The sequence below is a fragment of the Chiloscyllium punctatum genome, chromosome 25, assembly GCF_047496795.1.
Source record: "Chiloscyllium punctatum isolate Juve2018m chromosome 25, sChiPun1.3, whole genome shotgun sequence".
NCBI lineage: Eukaryota > Metazoa > Chordata > Chondrichthyes > Orectolobiformes > Hemiscylliidae > Chiloscyllium > Chiloscyllium punctatum.
Window position 1 is genome coordinate 52,144,113 of NC_092763.1, and position 27,104 is coordinate 52,171,216.

The following is a 27,104-nucleotide window of genomic DNA, read 5'->3' on the forward strand; positions in this document are numbered from 1 at the left end:
TGGAGTGTTGGAGACTGAGGAGTGACCTCATATAGATATATAAAACCATGAGGTGCATGGATAGGGTGATAGCCAAAGTCTTTTCTGAGGGTGGGAGAGTCTAAACCTAGAGGGCAGAGGTTTAAAGTGAGAGGGGAGAGATTTTAAAAAGGACTTGAGGGGTAACTTTCTCATGCAAAAGGTGGCGTGTGTATGGAACAAACTGCCAGAGCAAGTGGTGGAGATTGCTACAATTTAAAAGGCATCTGGATGGGTATATGAATAGGAAGGGTTTAAGGGTATCTGGCCAGATGCTGGCAAACGGGGCTAGATTGGATTGAGATGACTGTTTGGAGTGGATGAGTTGGACTGAAAGGTCTCTTTCTTTGCTGTATAATGCTGTGACTCTAGTACATTCACAGTGGGGGCAGTAGAAGATTAGCACAGCAACGGAGAATGGCACATGCTGTTTCATTGTCTCCTTAAGACAATCCCAATTCTTGCCAGCAAGGGCCAAGATCTTGTTATTATAAGAGGTGAGAAGCTAAATATCTGGTGCCCCTATTCCCATCCTGGCTCTTTTGCCCCTAATGTGCGCAGTTTCTCCTGGAATAAGAACAAAGGGTGAAATGAAAGTTGGTGCCATTGTTAATACTGGTGGAGGAAAGTTGGTGAGGTGACCCAACTGAGTGAGGAGGCAGCATAGAAGCAATGAAGAGTTAAAATTTGGGGGCTTGAAAGGGTGACAGTGAGTGGGGGACCGCATGCATAAGCCTTGATGGCAGGTGGATGCAGCCGAGATAGAATGTGTGTAAGGTAGATGGTATTACTAACCTTAGTGGAGTAGAGAAGGTCATTGACCTTCTCCCTGGTCATTCCTCTATAAAGTTGAAACCACAATGATGGTTGGTTGATTTTTGGTAAGTTTCAGCTATATTACTGACACACTGCTTCTTTTGAGCTTAACTAAAACACTTAGATACCTATTGTCACCTAGGACCTTCTCAGAGATCTGATCACATGGCTATCTAACTTAGTACTGCATACACAGAACCAGTGTGTTAAACACTAAATAAAATATAAGATGCTGGAAATCTGAAACAAGTACAGAAATTGCTAGAGAAATGTAAAGAGAAACAGAGTTAATGTTTCAAGTCTAGAATGACTCTTCTTTAGAATTTCTTCAGAGCTACCTGTGCCTGTAATTCACCAACTTTGTTTACTGCACAGTATGTTTTCATGTATATGTAAATTAAACTCAATTTAGATATTATTACATTTCTTCAACTAATACACTACAATTTACTGGGATTGTGGTGGAGGCAGTCATGGTTTTCAATTGAGAATTGGAAAAGTACCTAAAAAGAAAAAGCTAAGATGGGTCTCAAGGGAAATTGTGAGAGAATTGGGGGGGGTGGGGGTAGATAAATTCCACTGCAGGGGGCAGCGCAGATTCAACAGGCCTGTAGTTTCTTTCTATGGTGTAATGATTATGTGCAAAAGACGTATCACTTGATTCAAGTTACACTTATGTTATAAGCAACTTTGATGTGAAGTAAAAACACTTTTCAATGGTCTTACTATAATTTTAAATACACGTTTGGCTAGCTTTTTGATACTGTGACGCCAAATCACTATAACATGTAATATTGCCGAATTTTTTTTCTCGTTTCAGGAGTGAACTATACAAGGTCATTACCTCCCTCATACCCAGCACCCCCGGATCCTGTCCATCAGAGAAACTTCATGCTCACTGATGGTATCCCTCAGGGGTCAATGTATGAACTAACGGAGCCCAAACGCAGCCAGTCTCCATTCTGGCAGAACTTCAGTAGGTTAGCACCATTTAAAAAGTAATAGGCCACGTTATTATGGGAGGACCTAGCCCTTGTCGATTACTCCTGGCAGTTAAAAACAAAATGTGGACCAACAGACAATGTTTGGATCATGGATATAGGTGATTAAACCATCTGCTGACACCTTCCCTGCTGAGCCTTGGTTCAAAGCAACATTTTAGCTAATTATTTCTTAATGTGGGTTCAACTGTTCAAAAAACGTACAGTGTGACAACAGAAGGTCAGAAAGGAATACTGAAATTGAGACTCAAACTCCATCACATTATTTCATTTGTGATTATGTGAACTTGGGTGTGCTCTTCAGTGCACTGTAATGCAGCTGTACACAAACACACACACATATACGTATATATGTTTATGTACTATATGTGTGTATGTGTGTGTATACATACATATATCTCGCTTCTGTTATTCTAAAAGCTTATTACATATGTACTGGAGTGTGAATGTTTTATTGCTTGATTAGTTCTACATAAGCTACTACAGATGTTTTAATAACAAATAATGTAGCCACACTTTTGATGATTTATTATATATCCATGTAGATGATATGTTGTACCAAGTGAGCAATCCCAAACTCCATTTGAAGACATAAGAGTTTGAGAATATTGGACTATTAGTCATTATGCTAAGACATCATTTCTAATGCTAGTCATGGGGTTTGTAGTTATTCACAAGGTAAGATTTAACTGACAGGACCACTTCTTCACTATCTCTGTACTTAACTGGTTAAAAGCCAATTTTATTCCTCAATGCAACAAAATTGTTAAACACAATGGATATATAATTATTACCTTTTGACCATACAATTAATTGTTTAATATAACGATATTTGCTATGTTTTAATACACATTTGTTACAGCATTATACTTAATAGTTAATAAGGTTCAACAACTGATCCAATTGCATTTTACATTGTGTTGGTAGATGTGGTGTAACATCAACAAGTCCTTTCAGTAGTCAGTTTATCCTTTCTTCACCTTGTGCATTTTTGGACATTTGCTGGCACTTCCCACAGGAATGGCATTAACCATCAGATTGATATGATGTGGTAACTTTACAACATCTCTGGACTATTTTAACTGAAATGTTTGCAATTCAATGGAGCTCTGTGGATTGAACAGTGCACTACACAGTAGATCACAAACTATGTTATGAAGGAATCATTACTGATTAAGGAGTTAAGTTATCTTTAAATATTGTCCTACAAAAATGTTTTGTGCCACAAGTGATGTAAGCATTTGTTTTGTGATGTGCTAAAGTTTCATTATTTTGCATTTCCAATGCACTTGATGAAATAATACGTAGTTTAAAAATGGTGAAATAGCCAATCTTTTGAAATAATAATGAACATTTTTATAGAATTACAGAGCTACTTTTCCAATAATCATAGCTAGATATTATTTTCTAACAATCTAAATAATTAACTATTTATTAAACTAGTGCCAAAAATTATAGAAATAAATTCAACAAAGAAAACCTAGTTAGTATATGATTCAATACACAGGCACTTAGCTATATGAGGGTCAATCACCATCAACTGACAGGTTGCTCATTCTGTGCTAACGCTATATAAAGGTTGTTGGTGCCCTATAACTTAAGTAATTAGCTAAAAACCTGTTTAATCATGAAGGTATTTTCTCAAACTGAAGATACGGTCCTTCAGGTATATGTTATTGTGATCCATTTAGGAAATTTAGTGGCTTGCTTTTGTTTTGTTTTTACTTATTGAATTATTAAAGCCCAAATTACTTAGTTTCATTGTAATTGCTGTGATATTTGGCCAACCATATTCAAGCTCTTTGCTCAGGTAAATTTCAGAATGACGTGCCATATAAACTAGTGATGGACTGGTACATTGTTCCACTAATCCAGTTTTTTTCTGATGATTTTCAGTATATGACTATATTGGTAAGTATGTCAGATACTGTTCAAATATCAGTTGGACCAAATGTGAAACTACTGATTGAAATTGGTGATTGACATTGTAACACAAACCAGCAGAGCTTTAAACTATATGAAGAATAAGGCCAAGACTCCTGTGTTGCTGTATGCTGAGGGCAAGCAAACACAATCTTTGACTTTTTTTTTAAGCATACCGCCAAATGACCACATAGGATGACTCAAATCATGTCAGTGCATTTGCATTTAAGGCATTCATTTTTGTCATTTGACCAGGGTACTGGACAGGAGGTTTCTCAGGGGAAAATTGGCCAGAATACTGATCTTGCTAGCTCATGCTCTTTGCAATAAGTAACTAATGGATCTGCATTGCCCAGAAAGCCCAGATCGAAATTCAAAATCTTGAACAAAGTAAGCCTCCCCTATGTGCCACAAGTCAGTAGTCTTAGTGCTGGATTGGAATGCAGTGTGAACAGATAGGAGTGTGATATGGTCCAGTAAAGAAAAAAAGAGTGCTACTGCTGGGCCAACCAGAGCTACTATGATAAATAGCATAATGAATTTATCACTTATCATGCTTACATGGATGGGGACTGGTTTCCACTGATGCTTTCATAGATATTGATAAGCTATCTTTGCATTTTTTGCTGAACTTATCCACCACTCTTAAGAAAGGAAAATAGAAATTATCTGTCACCCTCGTGCAGTAGATAGGTCTAGTTGTAGTTACAGGTTTCCCTCAATGGTCTAATTGGTAAAATCCCAACCAGTGAAGTACCTTAAGTTTTGATTGTTGGTCTATACCCCTGACATGATTTAGGTTATCAGTAAGAACGCTAAAACTGATCTCATCGACCATGGGCTCCCACCATTGAACTCTATTCTGTAATATTTGTGACAAGGTGCATGCATGCAGAGATAAGATAAGAGCAGGTTAATCTTCTGATACCCATTGTCCAGATTCATCTGTGAAGAATAACTTTTTGGCAATGAAGTTGGAAACTGCTAAACCCTCAGGTACATGGTTCATCAATGATGCTCGCAAAGTTCAGAGAATAAATACAGTTGAAGGTATTTTAAAATGAATTAGGTGTTTGCTCTTTGGTTGAATATGAAATGAAATGTCCAGAAAATTAAAGTGGGGGTGCGATGGAGTTGGAGACTCCTCACCCTACCTGCAAGAAAAGTGTGCAGTGAGCCAACGGACGAAAAAAGGTCAACCTGCAGCCCTAACATGCTGCAAAAAGCAGAAGTGCTGGGAGTCTCAGATTTCAACCTCTCACTGGAGAAGAGGTGCCACCCTCTGGGAATTTGGTTTTGCAGCAGTTCCAACAGACTTGGCAAAGCTCAGTAGTGGGCACCACCAGAACTCCAGGAAAGTCCCCAAAAGAGACCCATTGGTATCAAAGTGAGGTAAATCAGAGATATTGAGAAAAGAAGCATTTGCAACCTTTATGGAAGGAGACAATGTGGGTAAAGATTGGGATTGAAGTATATTAGGACAAACGGGGAGGGGCGGGGGGGTTTCTCGAATTGGGTTGGTGATTTGACGCTGTTGGTCTCGATGGGCAAAAAGCATGCTCCTGCCATTTTAAAACTTTAAAATAAAAAGGCTACCCATACTCACTTTCCAATTTATTATTGCATGTGCAGATCATATTGGGGATTAATTGAGCTTTTAACCAACTCAAATACGCTTTACTTATGGTGAACAGATTTTTGATTTCAGCATCCTCTGAATGATGGGGTTGAGCTGGCGGCAGGGGGAAGGGCGGAGGTGGGGGGGAGGTTGGAAAGTTGGAGAGATAGCCTTCCAAATGATTTGCTATGCTCCTCAGGCTGAAAGCGCACAAAATATCCAGCCCAAGGTTACAGTTTCTACACCCAGCTAACTTTGCCTCACTTCGAGGTCAACTAAAAAAACACAAGCTTTTTTTTAAAATCAAACTGTCTCAGGGCAAAGCATTCCATGCTTGTAAGCATATTAACTGATGCCATTACAAACCAGGTTATTGTACCAATCTGTCACTAAGAAATTCCTTCAATTTTGCTTCATTGTGTTAACATAATGGATCAAACTTGTATCTTCCAAAGGGTGTTAACAGCTTCCCGTTTCATACTGTATTGCACAGTTGCTCTTGGGTGATCTAGAACAATATATATCATAACACTGTCAAATCTTGACACTAGAAAATGCCACACATGGCATTTACACAAGTATGCAGACTTAAATCAATGTAAAATGTTTCCATGATTTTATGCAAATCATTGACACACATTCTGTGTAGCAGCAGAATTGCTGTCATGAAAAAAATACTTCAAATTACCTTGCTTGGGAGTGTCTCCACCTTCCAGTTCCTGTGGAACTAAAGGTAAAACTGCCAATTTTTTTTAGTTTATAATTTCATACTGGAAGTGTCTCACGATGGAAGACATGATACCATTATCTCAATATGTCAGTGCCGCACTGTCGAGAATCGATTCTCAAAACTGCCAATTCATATAAGCAAAACACTGAACACATGAACAAATTAAATAGTAAGTTTGGGGGGTGGTAGGGGCTGGGTTAAGGTGGCCGTCAGTAGACAGAGAGATGTGAAATTTGGAAAGCAGCATCCTCTAATAATTCACAAATTCAGGCAAAAGAATTACCATTACACAAATTTCTTACTTCTGAAAACAAGTTATGAAGTAATTAAGGTTACAAGGTGCAGGAGCAATTATTTAAAAGACCATACAATTCAGTTAGAATTATTTTATTGAGCAAGACTGATGGTTAAGTTACAAACTCTTACTTTTTTACTACATGCTGTGTAGTTACAAACACTGGATTTGTAAATTATGTCAAATTATCCATTGAGGTGTGTTGCAAAGTGGTCTGAGCAAAACCATCTCCTTGAACAGGCAACTTAAAGCGATACTGACTGCAATTACATGATTATAATAATACAACCTAAGCAGCCTCTACTGTCTTAAAATGAATAGGACTTTCTTGTGATTGATATGCATGTCCAAATAAACATTGCTCAATATAGAAATGTGATTTTCACGACCATATTGTAATAGTCCATGAAATGGGTGATCAATTGAGTAACAAGACAGTCCTGTTGGAGCTAATAGTGAAAAATGAATTAGTTGGAATGAAGGCTGTAAGTAAACATCATAATTTAGCTTGGCCTGTAAAATATCAGCATTTTGCTCAGAATTTTATTTCTACATATGTACAAATTAATTGTAATAGGATTATTTCATGAGTTTGCACAATTTCTTTTGTATAAGTGATGTTTGAATTTGAGAAACAATGCATGCATGATGCCATTGGATGCTATGCATGGTCTCACTGCTGTTTTTTGGAACACACATGATGTTGATTGATAATTTTTAGGGAGTGATGCAACACCAGTAAATAAAATGTAAGTGCAAATCCTGACTTCTTGTTGCAAGAGAAAGCATAGCATGGTAAAATCACCAATAAGACATGATGTTAGATATTAATTGCTACCAATTTAAACAGGTCTGAGATTCCTATGTGAATCATACTACGAAGTGTAGGATAAGATTGGCAGATTGATGTCTAACCAATAAGCTCCAGCAGACTAGAGCTTACTTTCTGATATCAAAATGGCCAATGTTATAATGAAAGGTTCGTACACGGACTTTCTTAGTATGTGGATGTAGATAGATATGTAAAATTAAACATGACCTTTCATGAAAATAACTCCTGAATATAGATTCACTTTAGTTTTACTCACTCATGTAGAATATAATTGAGATGTTCCCCTGATGTGTAATTATATCTCCAGCTTACTGTCATTTATCCTAAATCTGTTGTGATTGTGGTTAGTCCTCATCAGTTTATATACACTTGTATCATTGATTCTCTCACATGAAGATGTATTAGTAAAAAAAGACATGTAATTATTATCATTTGCCAATTAATTATAAAAAGAATCGATACCAACGATATGTTGAAGGACAGTTTTTAGATCTCCACTGATACAGGAGCCGGAGTTTTTGGAATATTGGTAAATTGTTGATTGTCAAGTTGGAAGTCTTATTTGTTGCAACTGCTCTTCTCAGTGGAACCATACAAAGTTGGAACATCATAAGTGAAACAGGACGGCTGAAGGATATAGCTGTAGCTGACTCACATATAGCCACATTACATCTGGAAGTTTGGAAAGTTTGTTACTAAAACAATATACTTGCTACTTTTAAAAAATAGTATTGATTTTCTGCTACAGTTATATAAAATTAATACTTATAGTTGCTCCAAGTAATCTTTTAAATATCATTTATTTAAATTCAAACCTTTTGATTGAGGTATTAAAAATGTTCATAAAAGATTCCTTTTCCTGCCATTTAATTAACAATTTTGGCACTAAGTTAATGCTTTTGCTAAAACAGCAATCAGAAATCCAGTATAATGATCTTAACAAAATATTTACTATCACACAGATTTTCAGCCTCGATATTTTAAATGTCCCAGTTAACAGGCACATCATGACTTAGAAAGTATTAATGGTAAGGTATTGACAATATATTGTCTTTGTAACAGCCTAAATAGTAATACCCTCATTCTTTATACTATGGGAGAAGATTCTGCAAAAGCTTATTTTCTCTATATTAGAGCTATAAATTGCCAATAAGAGAAGTTTAGGAATTGAAATAATTAGTTCTAATAATTAATTTATGCATCATATTGTTTTTGTGATTCATGAATGAATTTATGGATAAACTGTAATAATGTCAATTGGACCGATTGGTTATAATACTGGTAAATGTTTTTCAAATGGGTTAGTAGATAAAGGTAATGACCTACTTTGTCCCAAGATCTATAGGCAACAAGGTCCCAAAATTGATGGGTGATCTTAACCAGACCAGCGAATGGAGTACTACAATTTTTCTCAGCACCCGGTACCTGGAAAATTATTTTTATGTGAATGGCTGCAACATTAGGTTTGTGTCAGAGAGCTGATGAGGATGGTCTACACGTGAAATTAGACTGCTGACATCTACACCACCTCACATTACAGAATGCCTACTTGGACCAGATACTAGCACCATGGTACTGGTGAGGCATACAAAACAGGCATACAATCAGCTTGCTAAAGTAAAGTCATCTATTCACCTGCCAACAAACAAATATTAACTGAACAGAGTTTCTTGTACTACAGTAGTAGTATTCAGGTTCACCTAAGAACAGAACTTACACAGAGGTGGGTGATTACATGTCTAAACAGGTTGTTTTAAATTAAAACAAGCACTGACTTGCATATTAGAAAGTATTTTCATAGTTTTCAGTCATCAGCAAGTCATCAGCACAGTCAGAAAGCAGACAGTGATGGTATTAACCAGACACTAAAGACTATTGATGGACTTGATTAGACACTTGTCTCCTACCTCTGCAGCCAAGGTTTTAAAATTAACCTAGCCTGATAAATAATGGGATAGTGTTCTCTTTGGTATTTTGCCTATAAAGGGTCCGATATGAAATTAAGTTGAGTACTTTCAGTTTATTTACCATATTTGCAACATAAAACTGTCCCAAATAAGCATTAACTAACATAAAAATGTGTGTGTGGGAAAATGGTAGTGGTACAGTAAAGGCTGTTGTTCTAAGGTTGTTCTAAGGTTAGAGGTAACGCTTATTATTAGGCAGATTGGAGTGAGCTTTGCTTGGCATATAGATTTGTGAATAGATTGTAAAACGTATGCTGAAAATTACTGATTCTGGTAATAATTTATTGAGCAATCCCAGAGTTGTATTTAACTGGTTTCAGGTTTTTGGTGTGAAGACACAGGAGTTCCATAATTTCTTGTCAGCCTATGGCAAAATAAGACAATGGCCATTTCAACTACTGGGCTTCATGAATATGCACTCGGCTAGCTGAAATTGGACATTGTGCAGCTGGAGGCCTGTGAGAAATCATTTAAAATAGTGATGAAGAGAAATTATTTCTCTCAAAAGGATTGTGAAGCTGTAGAATTCACGACCTCAGAATATGGTGAATACTGGGGCGTTGAGTGAATTAAAGAAGGAGAGAGACATTTTTAATTAGTAATGTTTTCAATGGAAATGGATGGGGGAGGGGGTGCAGGAAAGTGGAGTTGAAGCTGTGATGACATCAGCCATGATCATATTAAATGGTGGAGCAGGCTTGATGTGCTGAATTGCCAACTCCTGACCCTATTTCTTATGTTTTTATAAGTGATGAAATAGGAGCTGGTCAGAGAACATCACATGATTGGGAACTACAGTCTGAGGCAAGTTAAGTCTCACTTTTCCTTCTCGGTACTGCTGCTCCTCCTGGACTCAGAAATGAAAGTAATTTGCTTATCTTGAAAAGTCTGTTTTCCTTTTGATCCTCTTTGCACAAGTTTGCAAAGTTCAAAGACTTGATCCAAATTTCAAACTGTAGTTGCGGAATGACCCCATCTGTTTATTTAAAGAAGGGAAATGCCAGTTTAGTCAGTACAGCCATAGTAGTAAAAATCACCAGCAGTAGGATCAGTATAGCACCTATTTGCTTGACCAATTGCAGGAAGTTCAAAATAAGAAGCTTCCTATAATATTTTCTACACAATCAATATTAAAATTAATAATTTGAAGATATCTTTAAAATTGATATTTTTTCATTAAACTATCAGTCTTGGTTGTAATGTTCTCTTCATCAAAGGCCATCATCGGAGACAATTCTTGACTGATTGATCAAATTAATTTAGAGACTGGAAAGAAGACATGAATTGGATTTATGGTATCGCTGGTGAATGGCAGATGTTGGGCTTAAAATATTCCTGCTGTAGTTTAGCCCAGTGGCCTTTCTGCTTGACGTGAACGCTAATTGTGATGAGTGTTGACTCTTAGGCTTCCCAGTAGGATTTGTTTCAGTGATTGCAATCAATTACATATTTGGCTGAACTCACAAATCTGTATTAGTCACACACTTGATTCAACCTTCTTAAATTCTCTTGCTTTATGTTGTTTTAATTAAAATTAGGGATACAAATTCAAAACTAAAAGAAAGTATTGATAGGAAGTATTGTGTTAATTCATATCCATTTGGACACATTTGAAGTGTCATTTGTGAACATGTTCATAGGATGATATGTCCTTCAGAAGATAATATGGATTAACAGGACAAAAAAAAACACGATCTGATCTTTCTTTGCTTACTGACAATAATGCTAAATTTTGCTGGGTTCTACATAGAATGGCCTTTCTTGCCTGTAATGATGTAAGTCATATTAAAAATAATCATTTTCGTGTCACAATGTAATTTATCCTCCATTTTATTGAGAAAAGAACATCGACAAGTTCAGTTAACACCAGTGTACTTCCCATGGTGATTCTAGTAAAGTACCATGGCCTGCAGGGTACCGCTCATAAGAATATTGGTTTTGATGTGCAGTGATTTCTTTGATAAGGTCAAGCCTGTTTTAAAAATCACTAAGGTAAATAGGTTCAAGAGGAAAGCGAAACATGTCAGTTTTTAAGAGCTGTTACCAATAAGTAACAAGAAGAATGGGTGCCAAATTGCAGTTTTTACCAGACCTGCAGTGAGAAAGATCAGAAGTTGCATACATTTCTCTGAATTTAGCAGCTAACAGCCGTGCCACTATCTTCCCCTAAACACTGCTGGCAGAACGAGTTTCAGACAATCTCCAGTCCCCACCACCTTCCCTCACTATGTAAAGTTATAAAAGTATATATGTAAGCTTGGTGCTGTAATGTTGGAAAAGGAAAAAAAATGTTCTTTCTATTTTGTTTATCAAATTTAGGCATAAGAATTTTGTAACTTTTGTGAATGTTTGTCAATGTTGTTCTACATGCATTAAAAACTGTCTTGCAATTAAAAAAGGTAACAGCTGATTTCCAAAGGTTTATTTTTAAAAGCTTTGTTGCTATTCATTAAATGGAACATTTGTCATTTGTGTAGAGATTGTGCAGAACACAACTAGTACTATTCCAAAAAAATTAATTTTGTTCTTTTAAGAAATATAATTATGTCCATGATGGGACCCATGGTTATCTGTAATTATGAACTCAAAGTGAAATTATACAGCTGCAAAAGCTCTTGAAAATATCAATGCACATATCTTGTGAAATTGTAATAGATCTTAAGTTTTGATGCCCTTTCATAAAGACCCCTTCAGAACCTTCGTGATAAGTGATGTAGATAACTTCCCATTTTCTTATGGGTTCAGAATAAACAATTCTGTTATTGGTATAAATTTTATGAGCGAATATTCCCTCGAGTGACCCATTGGTTAGTTACAAATAGGTCATAAAAAGCAGAAGATTCAAGCTTTATGATGAGGTAATCTGGGCAATAGATTTGGGATTGTAATGCTGTAAAGTAGAAAAAGTGAATGTTGAGTGAGGGCAGTATTGACATGGGCTTTAATACTTCGTACAGTTGAATACCTTGCTGTGAGATTCTCATGTCTCATATCTGATGAAATAATACTGGAAAGTTTCCTATGTCCATCAACTGTACCCTAACAGGAGTCAGTATCACTAGAACTCCAGAGTAGAGAAAAGATGGAGAAGAAATGAAAGAAAACCAAGTTGCTGAACTTTACCTTGTCACTTATTGACAGTGAATAAGGTACTGATAAATTTAATCATAAAATGATACAATTCGAAACACAATTATAGACTGACGATTCAAAATCATAGCCACTTACTGTCAAAGATTATTGGGGTAGACAGTAATGTGGAGTTGAAGCCAGAATTAGATCAGCTATGATTTTGTTGATTGGCTGAGTGGGTTTGGGGTGCCAATGACCTACTCTTGCATCTAATTCATATGTTCATATATATGTATGTACGTATGACTCATGTAATTATTTGGCCATTTCAAGATTGTAAAGTGTAGACAAAGCAGATCACATAATAGGTGTGCATTTAACAGTCATAGAATGCAGAGTGCATATCAACTAATGGAGGGCAGATTACGTTTCAAAATTCCTTTAAAATCAGACATTGCCTTTTTAAAAAAATACTTATTGACCTTGTTTCTTGCTAGATATTTGATTGCATTTTGTGAAATAATGATCATTTAAATCTGAACAACGTTTCATCTGATAAAACTTGGTTTATGTTTTGCAATATTGCTGCTTACTGCTTTTCAGTACTTTTATGAATGCCATTGGGTGTTTTCTTTTCCACAGCATTTAATTTTCTGTGTAAATAAGGAATGAATTTTCTTTCACTGTTTACATGGTTCTGGAGATTTTAATTTCCTTTTGTCTTATGGCCCTGTGTATGTATTCTATAATGTTTGTGGCTGAACAATATTTTGTTATAGTTTTGTACCTGTATTGAAATCACACAATGTACACAATAAATGCTTTCAGCTAAATAATGCATTGTATGTGCCTTTGCCACAAATGGTGGCCTAAGATCAGGTTTGTATTTGGCTTGTGCCTTTTCTTTCCTGAAAATGATGGTGTACTCTGTAGTAAAATTGTAGAAATTATTGTCATCTTTTGCTGCCTCAACTAGAAATCATTTTTCATGTGTGACTTTAACCTAAGTACAATGGAATGTTAGACCTTTAATAAGATGTACATGATTCTTGTTTAACTCATATCCATAAGACATGCAAAGTTCAGTGAATGTCACCAAACAATAAGGGGCTGGCTTTGCACCCTGCCCAACCTTAGAAATTTGTGACACTGTGGCTTTTTAGCACCCCATCTATTGCCAACACCAAAATTAACTAATGCACCTGAGTTTAAATTTGGATTTTTTTGGATCTGCAGGGTTAATGCACAAATTGTATTTTTTTTCTCCTATTCTACCAAAGATAATAGCTGTTTTGGAGAGATTTGTATAAAATGTGACTCAGTCAACATACCCTTATGGTATTAATAATGACAAGTTTCATTGTTATAAAACCTCATTTTATTCTACAAAATCTGTCAATATTACAGTCACAAACTACATGTTATGTGCAAAATATAAATCAGTTGGACTTCCTGTTAGATCTTTTGGGAACTATGGAACTGAAGCAGGCAAACAAATAGTCTACATTCAATTTTTTTTTAACGTTAGGTGGGGTAATATTTAAGATGTCTTCATTGATTAAGGGCTGCTGAGTTAACAAAGGGTGGGGAATGTGACAGAATTCCTGTTCTGGATCACGATGCAACAGCACTTGGATTTCATGCAAGAATGATATTTGGCTGCAGCTGAGCAATCTGCTGTCACTCATTGTGAGTATCCACATAAGAAAAGGGATCACTTGGACAAGATTGGAGAATTGGTGGGCTAGGAGATCCATCTCACCACAAGATCTGGGCATTTTCAGGAGGTGCAAAGAGACACTTCAAGAAAAAATTTAAAATAATTGTAAGCACAATTATCGATTTAGTCAGATAGACTTCAATGACGTGGGGATTAAAGTCATTAAAATTGGTCACCTATTGGCTTTTAGACAATACATTTAAAAGCCAATAATAAGATCAATACACTTAAAAGACTTATTAATGAACAACTGAAAATGTGTACATGTGATGATTTAATGGTGGATTGAAAAAATGTAAAGTGGAACTAGATTAGTTTGTTATATTGTCTGAAGGCTAATGTTAGATAATGGTCTGGTACTCAGCTAAGTTTTTTTTTAAAAAGAAACTTCTACTAAATCTGAATTTCTTTCCTCTAAAACAGTTAATTAAAACTGGTGGGATTTGAAAATTCAGGAATAAGAAGTGCAATAAGAGCTACAAAACATTGTTGCATAGAGAAGTTTGATCATTTTCTTGTATTTATGAAAGCAACTCAGAAAGAATTCATTTTTTATTTCACATTGTATTAGCTTTCCTGATGCAGTACAAGAAAGAAGTCTATTGCCTAATAGGATCCCTTTTAGCTACAATCTTCTCATTTACAGTTGGTCAGTACTAATGTGATCAGTGCATTGCTGAATATTATTGTTCTCTCATCAGTTGTAAATATGTCTTTGCCTATCTCAGTTATTTTGACAATGTTTTTCATGGAATACATTTTGAAATAGTTATTTTGATAAGCTGTGGTTTAAAATAATGGTGTATTCATATCGGATTGAAATAAGCACTGAAGCAACTTTCGGTTAATGTAGAAAAGGAAGTTATTTTCCTCAAAGGCTGTAATCAATAAGCAATTAATTGGCTTGTCTCTGTAATTGAGAGACATCACACCCATTTATTGGAAAGTTTTTGGTGCTAGATGTTCACAAGGATGTCTTTCCAGTTCTGAGCTGAGGAGAAAAAGCTGAGGCCAAGCCACAGGCGGTAAAGCACAGAAAAGGCTACAGGAAGGTGCGAATGCTGTACTAGTTAGGAATTATCTTAATTAAGGTCAAGCAACCCACTAGCATGGGGAGGCATAGTGTTTTCATTATTAAGTAAAGACAAGGTACATTGTTATGAGTGAAGTTGATCCTCAGTCTGTATGAAATAAACTTGTGTGAAATAAAACAATTTAATAATTTGCATCTGGCTTTATCTCATCAACCTCTTTAAATGCAGACCAAACAACCACTTGAAAAAGCACCTGTATAGTTCAGAACACAAGGGATACTATTATTGCATCCAGATTATCATGGGGTGAATATGCGACACTGCCAATGCACCACTGAATATAAGATTTACGATTACAGAAATGGTTTCTACTAAAGTATGTGTAGAATATCTAAGGTAATGTCCCAAAATAGTTCTGACTGGGGTAGCTGAAATACATTGAAGTCAATAGTGATATATACCAACTTAAAAGTTCAAGTGAACATTACTGAAATAGTGATGTATCGATAATGACTGGCCAGAAGAGCAGAATTGAATTAAATGATTGTCAATTGAAGAAAAAGACAAGGAACAGACTTCCAGTTGCAGATAGGAAGCTGTCAATGAGTAAGAACGTCAGACTTTAGGGTGAGGGTGAACAACATGGAACTCGTGACCAACCAGAAGGAGAGAAGTGCGATTTCACTATCTCTGTTAACCAGCTCTTGAACCGACAGAGAAGTTACCTGCATCAGGAGTAAATCCAATCAGAGGAGTTATGGAACCCGATATACATCCAATTTTAATTAAAATCAAATCTTACTCCAGGTTTTATACAGGTAGTGGTATTGATAGTTTTATCTGAATGTTTGAATTATTGATGAATGAAAGGTGCACCAGAACTGAATAAACCAGGACCTGATTGACTCCATGGCAAGAAATAGCAATTTGAGCTGAGTAATGATAGTGCCACTGGAGTTATCATCTTATCACCAGAATTATATTATGAAACATTGCAAATCTCCACACAGTATAAACTGAAAATGACTATCTTGAAGACTTAAGGGAAATGTGACTGAAAAGCAAGTATATCAGGGTTCTTTCCACATAATGCCAAGAGAAAGTTTATTGTACAGAACAACCTCGGTTATCCGATTATCAATTATCTGAATTTCGGACTATCCGAACTAGATTTCAAGGTCTCTGTACATGCATTTCAACTGAAGTGGGAAAATTCTATTCCTCATCCATTTAATGCATCATTTTGTAAATTTGTACAGGAAAATAGGTGCATAAATAATTAACTTCAAATATATACTCGTAACGTGATTGTAGAGTTAAGTCTTATACTTTTTATAAAAAGGCTCTCCGATACTTATTCTCCCTGAGGATGAAGGTTTGTGAACACACAAGAATAACATATGTGCAAGCCCAAGCTGTGCACTGTAACAGCAAGATTCCCTCTCAACATTGACTCACGCCGTTTTGCAAACCCAACAATTTTCTCCCTCAGCTCATTCTCTGGAGAGTTATCAAAAAATGCGCTCGCACTTTTTGTTTCTATTGCATTTTCCTCCCATTATACCATGGTATCATTTTTTCAAACAAAAAGTAGTTCAATATCTTTAAACTGACAAGAAAATTTAATATAACTTTTTTTTTGATGGGGGAGAGCAAACTCTAATGAGTGAGCACATGTGAAAATAAACAGGAGGAAACCTTGATGGGAGGAAATACGAGGAAAACGTTAACTCCTAAAAATAATTCACAAGAGATGGAACAGTGTACACATTTTATCGATTGAATGTAATAAAAACTCTATAAACACTTTTTTTACGTAATTATGTTCAGTATGGCTTCCTTTTGTTTATGATCAAACACAGGCAAATAAATCTCCAGCTGATTACCAACTGTCACTTCCCCCTGAAGTGATAATATATTATTCCTCAATTTTAAGTACTTATTGGAAGAAGCACTGAGTATGGCAAGGGAACATGATATATTTTGGGTAGTGACTTCAATGTCCATTATCAAAACAAGCATGGGAACACCACTACTGACAGAGCTGGCCAAGTCCCAAAGATGCAATTACTCGACTGCATTTGCAACAAGTTGTGAGAGAACCAACAAAAAGGGAAATCTTACTTGATTACATCCTAACTAATCGGGAAAGACAATTGCTGAGTGGTATTATCACTGGACTTTTAATCCACAACCCAAGTAATGTTCATAACACAAGTATTCGAATCCTGCCATGGCGGATGATGGAATTTGAATTCAATAAACATCTGGAATTAGAAGTCTATTGATGACCATGAATCCATTGTCAATTGTCAGAAAAAAAACATCTAGTTCACTACTCTCCTTTAGGGGAGGAATTTTGCCGTCCTTATCTGCTCAGACCGACAAATGACTCCAGACCCATAGCAATGTCATTGACTCTTAATTGCCTTAGGGATGGGCAATAAATGCAGGGCTAGCCAGTGACACTCTCATCCCAAGAATGAATAAAAAAAAACCTGTTGCAGCTGCCTCTGTCCAGGATAGTATTAAAGGGAGTGACAACTGCTTTGTCCTTGTGGAAGCAAAATCCTACCTTCACACTAACTATATCCTGGCTCATGTGTGTGCCACCTTCATTGTTCAGAATGAGAGATTTCAAACAGACCTAGCAACTCAAGACTGGTCAGCACTGGGTTCAACTACTGGGCATCACAGAGGCCCAGTACAAAACCAGGACAAATCTAGCGCAGCCAATAATCACCCATCAGCCTTCTCTTGATCATCAGCAAATTGATGTAAAACTACAATCTGTAACATTATTGTCTCCCCCATTCTACCACTACAATCAAGCTGGAGGACTGACTCTGGTTCAGTGCAGAGTGCAGGAGGCATACTAGAAGCAACACCACCAGGAATTGTCTTTAGGTAGAATTGTTGAACGGCTGATCCATCTCAGCATATCTAAACATCAGGTGTTAAGGTGATGCTACAACACATGACTACTTGCATGCTAAACAATGGAAACAAGATGCAACACAGAGCTGAGCAATTCCATGAGCAACTGATCGGATCTAAGCTCTGCAGTCCTGCCACGTTCAATCATAAATGATGGTGAGCAACAGGGAGGATCTCAACGATGCCCTGCAAAACGTAAGGCTAAAGAACATGAAATTGTCTTCAAGTAGAATTGTTGAATGGTAGATCCATCCCAGCCTCTTTGTGAAGTGCCCAATATCAAAGCTGCCAGTGATCAACCAATTCAATTAACTCTGCATGGTATCAATGAATGACTGAAGGTTCTGGATGTTGCACGGACTAAAGGCCCTGAATAACATTCTGGCAATCACTACAGGAGATTTGTTCTCCAGAATTAGCTGTACTAATTTTCAGTACAACTGCAACACTGGTATCTACCTGGACGTGTGGAGAATTGCTCAGGAAAGTCCTGCCTACAAAATGCAGGACAAATCGCACTCATGCAGTGCAAAATATAAGGCTAAAGCATTTGCAGTAATCTTCAGCCCGATGTGTCAAGTGGATCATCCACTGTGGCTTTCTCCCCAGGTTCCCAGCATCACCAATGCCAACTGCCAGCCAATTTGATTCACTCCACATGACATCAATAAAAGGCAGAAGAGGCACTGGATATTGCAAAGGCTATTGGCCAATGAGAATATTTGGCAAAAGTACTGAAGACTTGTGCTCCAGAACTTGCCAATCTTGCCTCAAGAACCTGCCTCCATGCTAAGTTCTTCCAATACAGCTACAATAGTGGCATCTACCTGACAATGCATAAATTGCCCAGTTATGTCTTGTACACAAAATTCAGAATAAATCCAACATGGCCAATAATTGCCCCATCAGTCCACTCTTGATCATCATCAAATTGATGGAAGGTAATATCGATAATGCTAGCAACGACACTTACTAGCAATAACTTGGATACTGATGCCCAATTTAGGTTCTGCCAGAGCCACTCAGCTCCTGACCTTGTTAACATGGACAAAAGAGTTAAACTACAGATGTTAAGTGAGAGTGACTGCCTTTGATATCAAGATAGCATTTGACTGAGTATGGAGTTCTGGAAAAGCTGGAATCAACAAGAATCAGTTGAAAATCTCTCATTGGTTGGAGTCATACCCAGCACAAAGAAAAATGGCTGTGGCTTTTTGCAAGTCAATCATCTTAGTCCCACAATAGGGCTCAGGACGTAGGGATACATAAGTGCCCAATAATTAGGAGAAGTACTCTATCATAGAATTGTCATGCTGCAGAAGGAGCCCATATGACCCATCATGCCTCCACCAAGAGGTTCATGTGTTCGAGTCAAGAGTGGGTCAACTGCACTCTGAGCAAGAGTGAGGGCTCAGTTAAGGAGCAGCACCAGGATCCTTGATTTCAAAGGTTAACTTGTTTCAGCTGCTTTATTAATGACCTGCCTAAGGTCAGATGTGGAGATGTTCACTGATGATTGCACAATGTTCAACACCGAAATACAGAAACAGCCAGTGTCCATATGCAGTAGGATCTAGCAAAACTCCAGGCTCAAGTTGTTCAGTGACAAGTAACATTCATGCCAGACAAGTGGTAGGCATTGACCATGCCCAACAAGACAGGATAAAACCATCACTTTGTTGGAAATTACGGTCTCTTTCTGTGCAGTGTGTGATCTCATGTAACTATTGTTGCACCAGTTACTTGCCCTCCCCAACAATAAACAATTTCTGCTAAAAAAAAGACAAATAGAAGCTGACAATAAATATCACCATGGCCACCGTGTTCCATAAGCTGACATCTAGCATAACATGCACCATATTAGCAATGCAGTGTTTAGGAAAATAAAAGTTTTGTTCACTGAATAAATGAGAACGAATCTTCAGATGAAGATAGGCAGGGGGAACAACAGTTACCCTGAATTCTTAAGTCATCGATCTATGCTTATTGGCTAAAAAGATTCAAACAAGTGATTGATCCAGTGTAGATTATCAAAAATAGGGTCTACCAATAACTGCTCAGAGTCAGGGGGAGACTTTGTATGGTGCAGATCATGTCAGGCAACTGTTTTCTTCAGATGGAAGATGGCTAGAAAAGATTGAGGGATGACCCAGTATGAACTTCCTAACACTTAGGTTAGAAGACAGGGTGCTAACTCATATTTTCATAACATATTCAAGATGTCATTGCTTGCTAATGGAGTTGAATTCTTGTAGTTTTCACCTCTTCTTTGATGGTGCAACTTAGCAGCATTTTATTGTCAGATCTCTTCAACAAAATGTATGCAAAGGATTTACAACCGAACAATTTTCAGTACTATCTTGATGAGATGCCCATGTGTTGTCATCCTGATATGTCAGCCATTTTAGTCTCTATGAGCTTTGAGATATTGTTACTAATGGTATTCCATTGCACGTCAGCCATCAGGCTATCATAATCCTATGCTATTCAAGTGACCAGGTGAGGGAGAATTGTGGGATCTAATTGTGCAAAAAAAATTCCAGTGAATAATGTTGGAAATTAGAACAGTACATGGGGAGATGTGGGCAGAGATGTAGAATTAAGTTTCAATGAATATGCAGATGAGCGGTGGTGCAACTATGACATCAGTAGTTATGTGCCACTACTCTTCTGGAAGGTTGGAACCTGTACAGCATAGAGCATTCTGCTCTGTTGCCTTGGTTTTTATGTACAATCTGTTAAAAGACATAGTTTGAAAGTAATTCAGAAATCTGGCTTGAGCTAGTTTGAAGATCTGAATAACACAGACTACAAAATATTCTGCATGGGAATTAAATTAAATCCAAATTAAGAGTCCCTAAAAGCGAAATGTCTGATTTTACTTATCTTCTGTTTAACTGTTTTTTTTATTCAGGCTTGCTGTATGAACTCTGTGGGGCTTGTTTTCTTACTAAAAGTAAATGTCCAAGCCAACTGTTTCAGACCCTTGATTTGTGAATTTCATTTTCATCGTTCACAAATGCGTTATCAGTTTAAGTAAAATATTACTTTTCTTTTCTCAGGGTTGCTCTGTTATTCTCCCCCACCTTCCAGTATGACATAATACATGCAGAAGTGTTTTTGCACCAATGGAATCAGACTTCCAGTACATTGGCTAAGTCTATTTATCAATTGCCAAACTCATAGTAAATTGGATTAATAAAGCACATTGAAAAGCGTAAGTATTCCACAGCAGCTCACTGTGAGACATCATCCTAAGAAGTATTTGAGTGAGCTAGTAGGACTTACACACTTAATGGTAAGGTCAGAGGGGGTGTTGCTGAACAAAGAGACCTTGGAGTGCAGGTGCATCGCTCCTTGAAAGTGGAGTCGCAGGTAGATAGGATAGTGAAAAAGGCATTTGGTATGCTTTTTCGCAGCAGAGAGCGACGGAAGCTGGGCGGAAGTTCAGACGGAGTGCAAAGCCGGTCGGGAAGATAAGTGATTGCTATTAGAGTGGGTGTGTTCTAAACCCCAGTCTACAAGGTCGGGTCTCCCTCCCTCCCTCCCACCTCCTCTAACCTAAATTAAGAGTCCACAGACTTGCCACAAAAAGAGGGTCTAAGGAAGTTTGGATCGAAGAGTGAGGCTTCAGCTCAGGAGTCTTTGACAAGGAGGTTGAGTGAAGTGATTATGCCACAGTTGAAGAGGGTGAAGACATGACTGCCCAGCTGGTTCAGTGCGCTACGTGCTTGATGTGGGAGGTCAACGACTCTGGTGTTGACATTCAGCTATTGACCAAACATATTGCAGCACTGATGAAAGAACTCGAGGACCTTAGGCTCATCCGAGAGAACGAGATCTTTCTGGACAAGACCTTCAGCGAGGTTATTACACCAATCATGCCAGAAGAGAGCAGACGATGAGGAAGGCAGAGAGGAGACAGGTGCAAGAGACCCCGGAAGAAGTACCTGTCAGGAACAAGTTGAAGCTTTTGGAAACAGTAGAGAGTGATGACACTGCCAGTTCGCAAGGTGGTCAGGTCTGTCAATCAAAAGTTGGCGCAGAGGCAGAGCAGAAGAGTCGGACATCGCACAGAGCCGTGGTAATAGGGGACTCCATCGTGAGAGGAACTGACCGGGGATTTTGTGGCAGCAGATGGGACTTAAGGATGGTGTGTTGCCTTCCTGGAGCCAGGGTGAAAGACATCGCGGACAGAGTGCAGGAAATCCTCAAGGACGAGGGTGAAGAGCCAAAGGTGGTGGTACATGTTGGCACAAATGATGTCGGAAAGAAGAGGAGGAACATACTACAGCGGGACTTCGGAGAACTAGGAAGAAGGCTGAAAAGCAGGATGTCCAGGGTGGTTATCTCCGGTTTGCTTCCAGTTCCTCGGGCTGGTGAGGCCAGAAACAGGGAGATAATGGACTTGAACGTGTGGTTGGGGAACTGGTGTAGGAAGCAAGGATTTAAGTTCTTGGATTACTGGGGTATATTTTGTGGCAAGCATAAATTCTACAAGAGAGACGGCTTGCACCTTAATAGGTTGGGGACCAGCATTCTGGCAGGCAGGTTTTTTACTGCAACATCACTACATTTAAACTAAGTAGCGGGGGGGAGGGGACAAACTAGATGTTTAAAAAGGAAATTAAAGGGAAAGTTAGAACAAGAGAAGTCAAGAAAGACAACTGTATCAATGAGGCAGAAAACTTGGAAAGGGATCATGCTGTAGGGTTGAGTGAAATAGGGGTTGATGGGAAGGGTGAGGGCAGTAACAAATTAAAAATACTATACATGAATGGATGTATAGTACAAAGAAATAAGATGGATGAACTTGAGGCTCTTTTGGAAATTGGCAGATACGATATTGTGGGGATAACTGAGACGTGGCTTCAAGTGGACAGGGCCTGGGAAATGAATATTCAAGGCTACACATGCTATCGTAATGACAGACTAACGGGCAGAGGGGGTGGGGTGGCCTTGTTGGCAAGGGATGATATTCAGTCCCTTGCGCAGGGGGACCTAGAGTCAGGGGATGTAGAGTCAATGTGGATAGAGCTGCGAAATACTAAGGGTAAAAAGACCCTCTTGAGAGTCATCTACAGGCCCCCAAACAGTAGTCTGGATGTTGGATGTAAGTTGAATCAGGAACTGAAATTGGCCTGTCGCAAAAATGTTACTACAGTTGTTATGGGGGATTTTAACATGCAGGTAGACTCGGAGAATCAGGATGGTATTGGACCTTAAGAGAGAGACTTTGTGGAGTTCCTCAGAGATGGATTCTTAGAACAGTTGGTGCTGGAGCCGACCAGGGAGAAGGCAATTCTGGATCTGGTATTGTGTAACGAACCAGAATTGGTCAGAGACCTCGAAGTGAAGGAGCCATTGGGAAGTAGTGACCATAATACATTAAACTTCAATCTGCAATTTGAGAGGGTGAGGGTACAGTCAGAAGTGACAGTACTTCTGTTGAATAAAGGGAACTATGGAGTTATGAGGGAGGAGCTGGCCAAAGTTCAATGGTGCAATACCTTAGCAGGGATGACCATGGAGGAACTATGGTGGATATTTCTTTGTATAATGCAGAAGTTGCAGGATCAGTTCATTCCTAAAAGGAAGAAAGATCCCAGGAGGAGGCATGGGCGGCCGTGGCTGACGAGGGAAGTTAAGAAACATATAAAGTTAAAAGAGAAAAAGTATAACATAGCAAAGATAAGTGGGAAAACTGAGGACTGGGAAGCTTTTAAAGAGCAACAGAGGATTACTAAGAAGGACATATGCAGAGGAAAAATGAGGTATGAAGGAAAACTGGCCAATAATATAAAGGAGGATAGTAAAAGCTTTTTTAGGTATGTGCAAGGCAAAAAAATGGTTAGGACTAAAATTGGGCCCTTGAAGACAGAAACAGGGGAATATATTACAGGGAACAAAGAAATAGCAGAAGAATTGAATTGGTACTTCAGATCTGTGTTCACTGGGGAAGACACAAGCAATCTCCCTGAGGTAACAGTGGCTGAAGAACCTGAACTTAAGGGAACTTATATTTGCCAGGAATTGGTATTGGAGAGACTGTTAGGTCTGAAGGTTGATAAGTCCCTGGATCCTGATGGTCTATATCCCAGGGTACTGAAGGAGGTGGCTCGAGAAATCATGGATGCGTTGGTGATTATTTTCCAGAGTTCGATAGATTCGGGGTTGGTTCCTGAGGATTGGAGGGTGGCTAATGTTATACCACTTTTTAAAAAAGGTGAGAGAGAGAAAGCAGGAAATTATAGACCAGTTAGTCTGACCTCAGTGGTGGGAAAGATGCTGGAGGCTATTATAAAGGATGAAATTACAGCACATCTGGATAGTAGTAACAGGATAGGACAGAGTCAGCATGGATTTATGAAGGGGAAATCATGCTTGACTAATCTTCTTGAATTTTTTGAGGATGTAAATCTGAAGATGGATGAGGGAGATCCAGTAGATGTAGTGTACCTGGACTTTCAGAAAGCTTTTGATAAAGTCCCACACAGGAGGTTAGTGAGTAAAGTTAGGGCGCATTATATTGGGGGCAAAGTACTAACTTGGATTGAAAGATGGTTGGCTGATAGGAAACAAAGAGTAGTGATAAACGGCTCCATTTCGGAATGGCAGGCAGTGACCAGTGGGGTACCACAGGGATCCATGCTGGGACCGCATCTTTTTACAATATATCTTAATGATATAGAAGATGGTATCAGCAATAACATTAGCAAATTTGCTGATGATACAAAGCTGGGTGGCAGGGTGAAATGTGATGAGGATGTTAGGAGATTACAGGGTGACCTGGACAAGTTAGGTGAGTGGGCAGATGCATGGCAGATGCAGTTTAATATGGATAAATGTATGGCTATCCACTTTGGTGGCAAGAACAGGAAGGCAGATTACTACCTCAATGGAATCAATTTAGGTAAAGGGGAAGTAAAAAGAGATCTGAGTGTTCTTGTACACCAGTCAATGAAGGCAAGCATGCAGGTACAGCAGGTAGTGAAGAAGGCTAATAGCATGCTGGCCTTCATAACAAGAGGAATTGAGTATAGAAGCAAAGAGGTGCTTCTGCAGCTGTACTGGGCCCTGGTGAGACCACACCTGGAGTACTGTGTGCAGTTCTGGTCTCCAAATTTGAGGAAAGACATTCTGGCTATTGAGGGAGTGCAGCATAGGTTCACGAGGTCAATTCCTGGAATGGCGGGATTACCTTACACTGAAGCCTGAAGCGACTGGGCTTGTATACCCTTGAGTTTAGAAGACTGAGAGGGGATCTGATTGAGACATATAAGATTATGAAAGGATTGGACACTCTGGCAGCAGGAAACATGTTTCCGCTGATGGGTGAGTGCCGAACCAGAGGACACAGCTTAAAAATACGGGGTAGACCATTTAGGACAGAGATGAGGAGAAACTTCTTCACCCAGAGAGTGGTGGCTGTGTGGAATGCTCTGCCCCAGAGGGCAGTGGAGGCCCAGTCTCTGGATTCATTTAAGAAAGAGTTGGATAGAGCTCTCAAGGATAGTGGAATCTAGGGTTATGGAGATAAGGCAGGAAGAGGATACTGATTAGGAATGATCAGCCATGATCATATTGAATGGCGGTGCAAGCTCAAAGGGCTAAATGGTCTACCCCTGCATCTATTGTCTATTGTCTATTGTCTATTGTCTATTGCTTTCCTTTATTGGTCAGAGTATTGAGTACAGGCTTTGGGAGGTCATGATGCAGCTGTACAGAACATTGGTTAGGCCACTTTTAGAATATTGTGTGCATTTCTGGTCTCCTTCCTATCAGAAGGATTTGTGAAACTTAAAAGGGTTCAGAAAAGATTTACAAGGATGTTGCCAGGGTTGGAGGATTTGACTATAGGGAGAGGTTGAATAGGCTGGAGCTGTTTTCCCTGGAATGTCGGAGGCTGAGGGGTGACCTTATAGTGGTTTATAAAATCATGAGGGGCATGGATAGGATAAATAGACAAATGCTTTTCCCTGGAGTGGGGAGTCCAAAACTGGACGGCATAGGCTTAGGATGAGAGGGGAGAGATATAAAAGAGATCTAAGGGGCAATGTTTTCACACGGAGGGATGGTACGTGTATGGAATAAGCTGCCTGAGGAAGTGGTGGAGGCTGGTACAATTGGAATATTTAAAAGGCATCTGTATGGGTCTCTGAATAGGAAGGGTTTGGAGTGATATGGGCAGGGTGCTGGCAGATGGGACTAGATTGTGTTGGGATATCTGTTCGGCATGGACGGGTTGGACCAAAGGGTCTGTTTCCGTGCTGTACATCTCTACGACTCTGACTTTAAGTATTTGAAATGAAAAAAAAAGATGTTGCCACCGACTGTGGAGTGGAAAGATGGACAAAAATGTGGTAAAGTCACGTGGAATGGAAGTTGTTTAAAATCATGCTGACTGGAAGGAAGGTGTGGAGGCAGGTCGAGTGAAGCTGTGCTCAAATTTATAGTGTAATGCTACACTATATAAACCAGGAAATCCCAAGGTTAGACTAGACAGTGTTGAGCCAGCTTATCTCAGTGCATATCAATGTGTGGGATACTGCTATTACCCTCTGTAAACCTGGGCTGTGCAGGAAAAAGGACAACTTTGGCTCTTGCTCTTGATTGCTACCAGTTAGCCCATGTTGGGAGGTGAGCCTGTTTAGACATTGTGGTGCTTTTGCTGAAGGAACAATAAGTTTGTGTGAAGGGAGAAAATTAGAGGAAAATTAATGAACATGGATGCTGAAATGAAGTGATAGCATGGCTTCAGTTGCTCATTTACAATGATTCACATTGAACATGATTCAAAAACATGATGGGCAAAAAATAAAACTGATCAGTTACATGCTATGAATTGTCCACATTCAACTATCCAAACATTTAACAAAGAATTTCTGACCTCATAAAGCATCCAAACAAATTTTGTTTCTGAGTTTGGATATTTGGTGCTAAAGGAAGTTATAATCTCAAATCCAAGGCCACTCTGAAAGAGCACCATTGCGCGTAAATGCCAAAGCAATATAAAGAATCCAAAAATTTTATTTTTTTGAAATATAAAATATTTCATGTACATAATAGCTTCATCAGCATCTGTAAGCAGAAAAATGAGATAAACAAACTCAATTGTGAAGGAACTCCCCTTAAAACATT

The 27,104-nt window shown here is 38.5% G+C and overlaps 1 protein-coding gene across 4 annotated transcripts in view; it reads left to right on the top strand.

Annotated features, from left to right (window-relative positions):
- Nucleotides 1-15,150, top strand: part of arhgef9a (Cdc42 guanine nucleotide exchange factor (GEF) 9a) — a 340,120-nt gene extending 324,970 nt beyond the window's left edge. For 3 of the 4 annotated variants that reach the window (XM_072595280.1, XM_072595282.1, XM_072595283.1), the window contains one exon: nt 1,655-15,150. In XM_072595280.1, coding sequence (XP_072451381.1) covers nt 1,655-1,836 — 182 coding nt within the window. In that variant the 3' untranslated portion in view covers nt 1,837-15,150. The remainder of the gene's footprint in view (nt 1-1,654) is intronic. The other variant, XM_072595281.1, reaches the window with a different exon arrangement.
- The last annotated feature ends 11,954 nt before the right edge of the window (nt 15,151-27,104 follow it).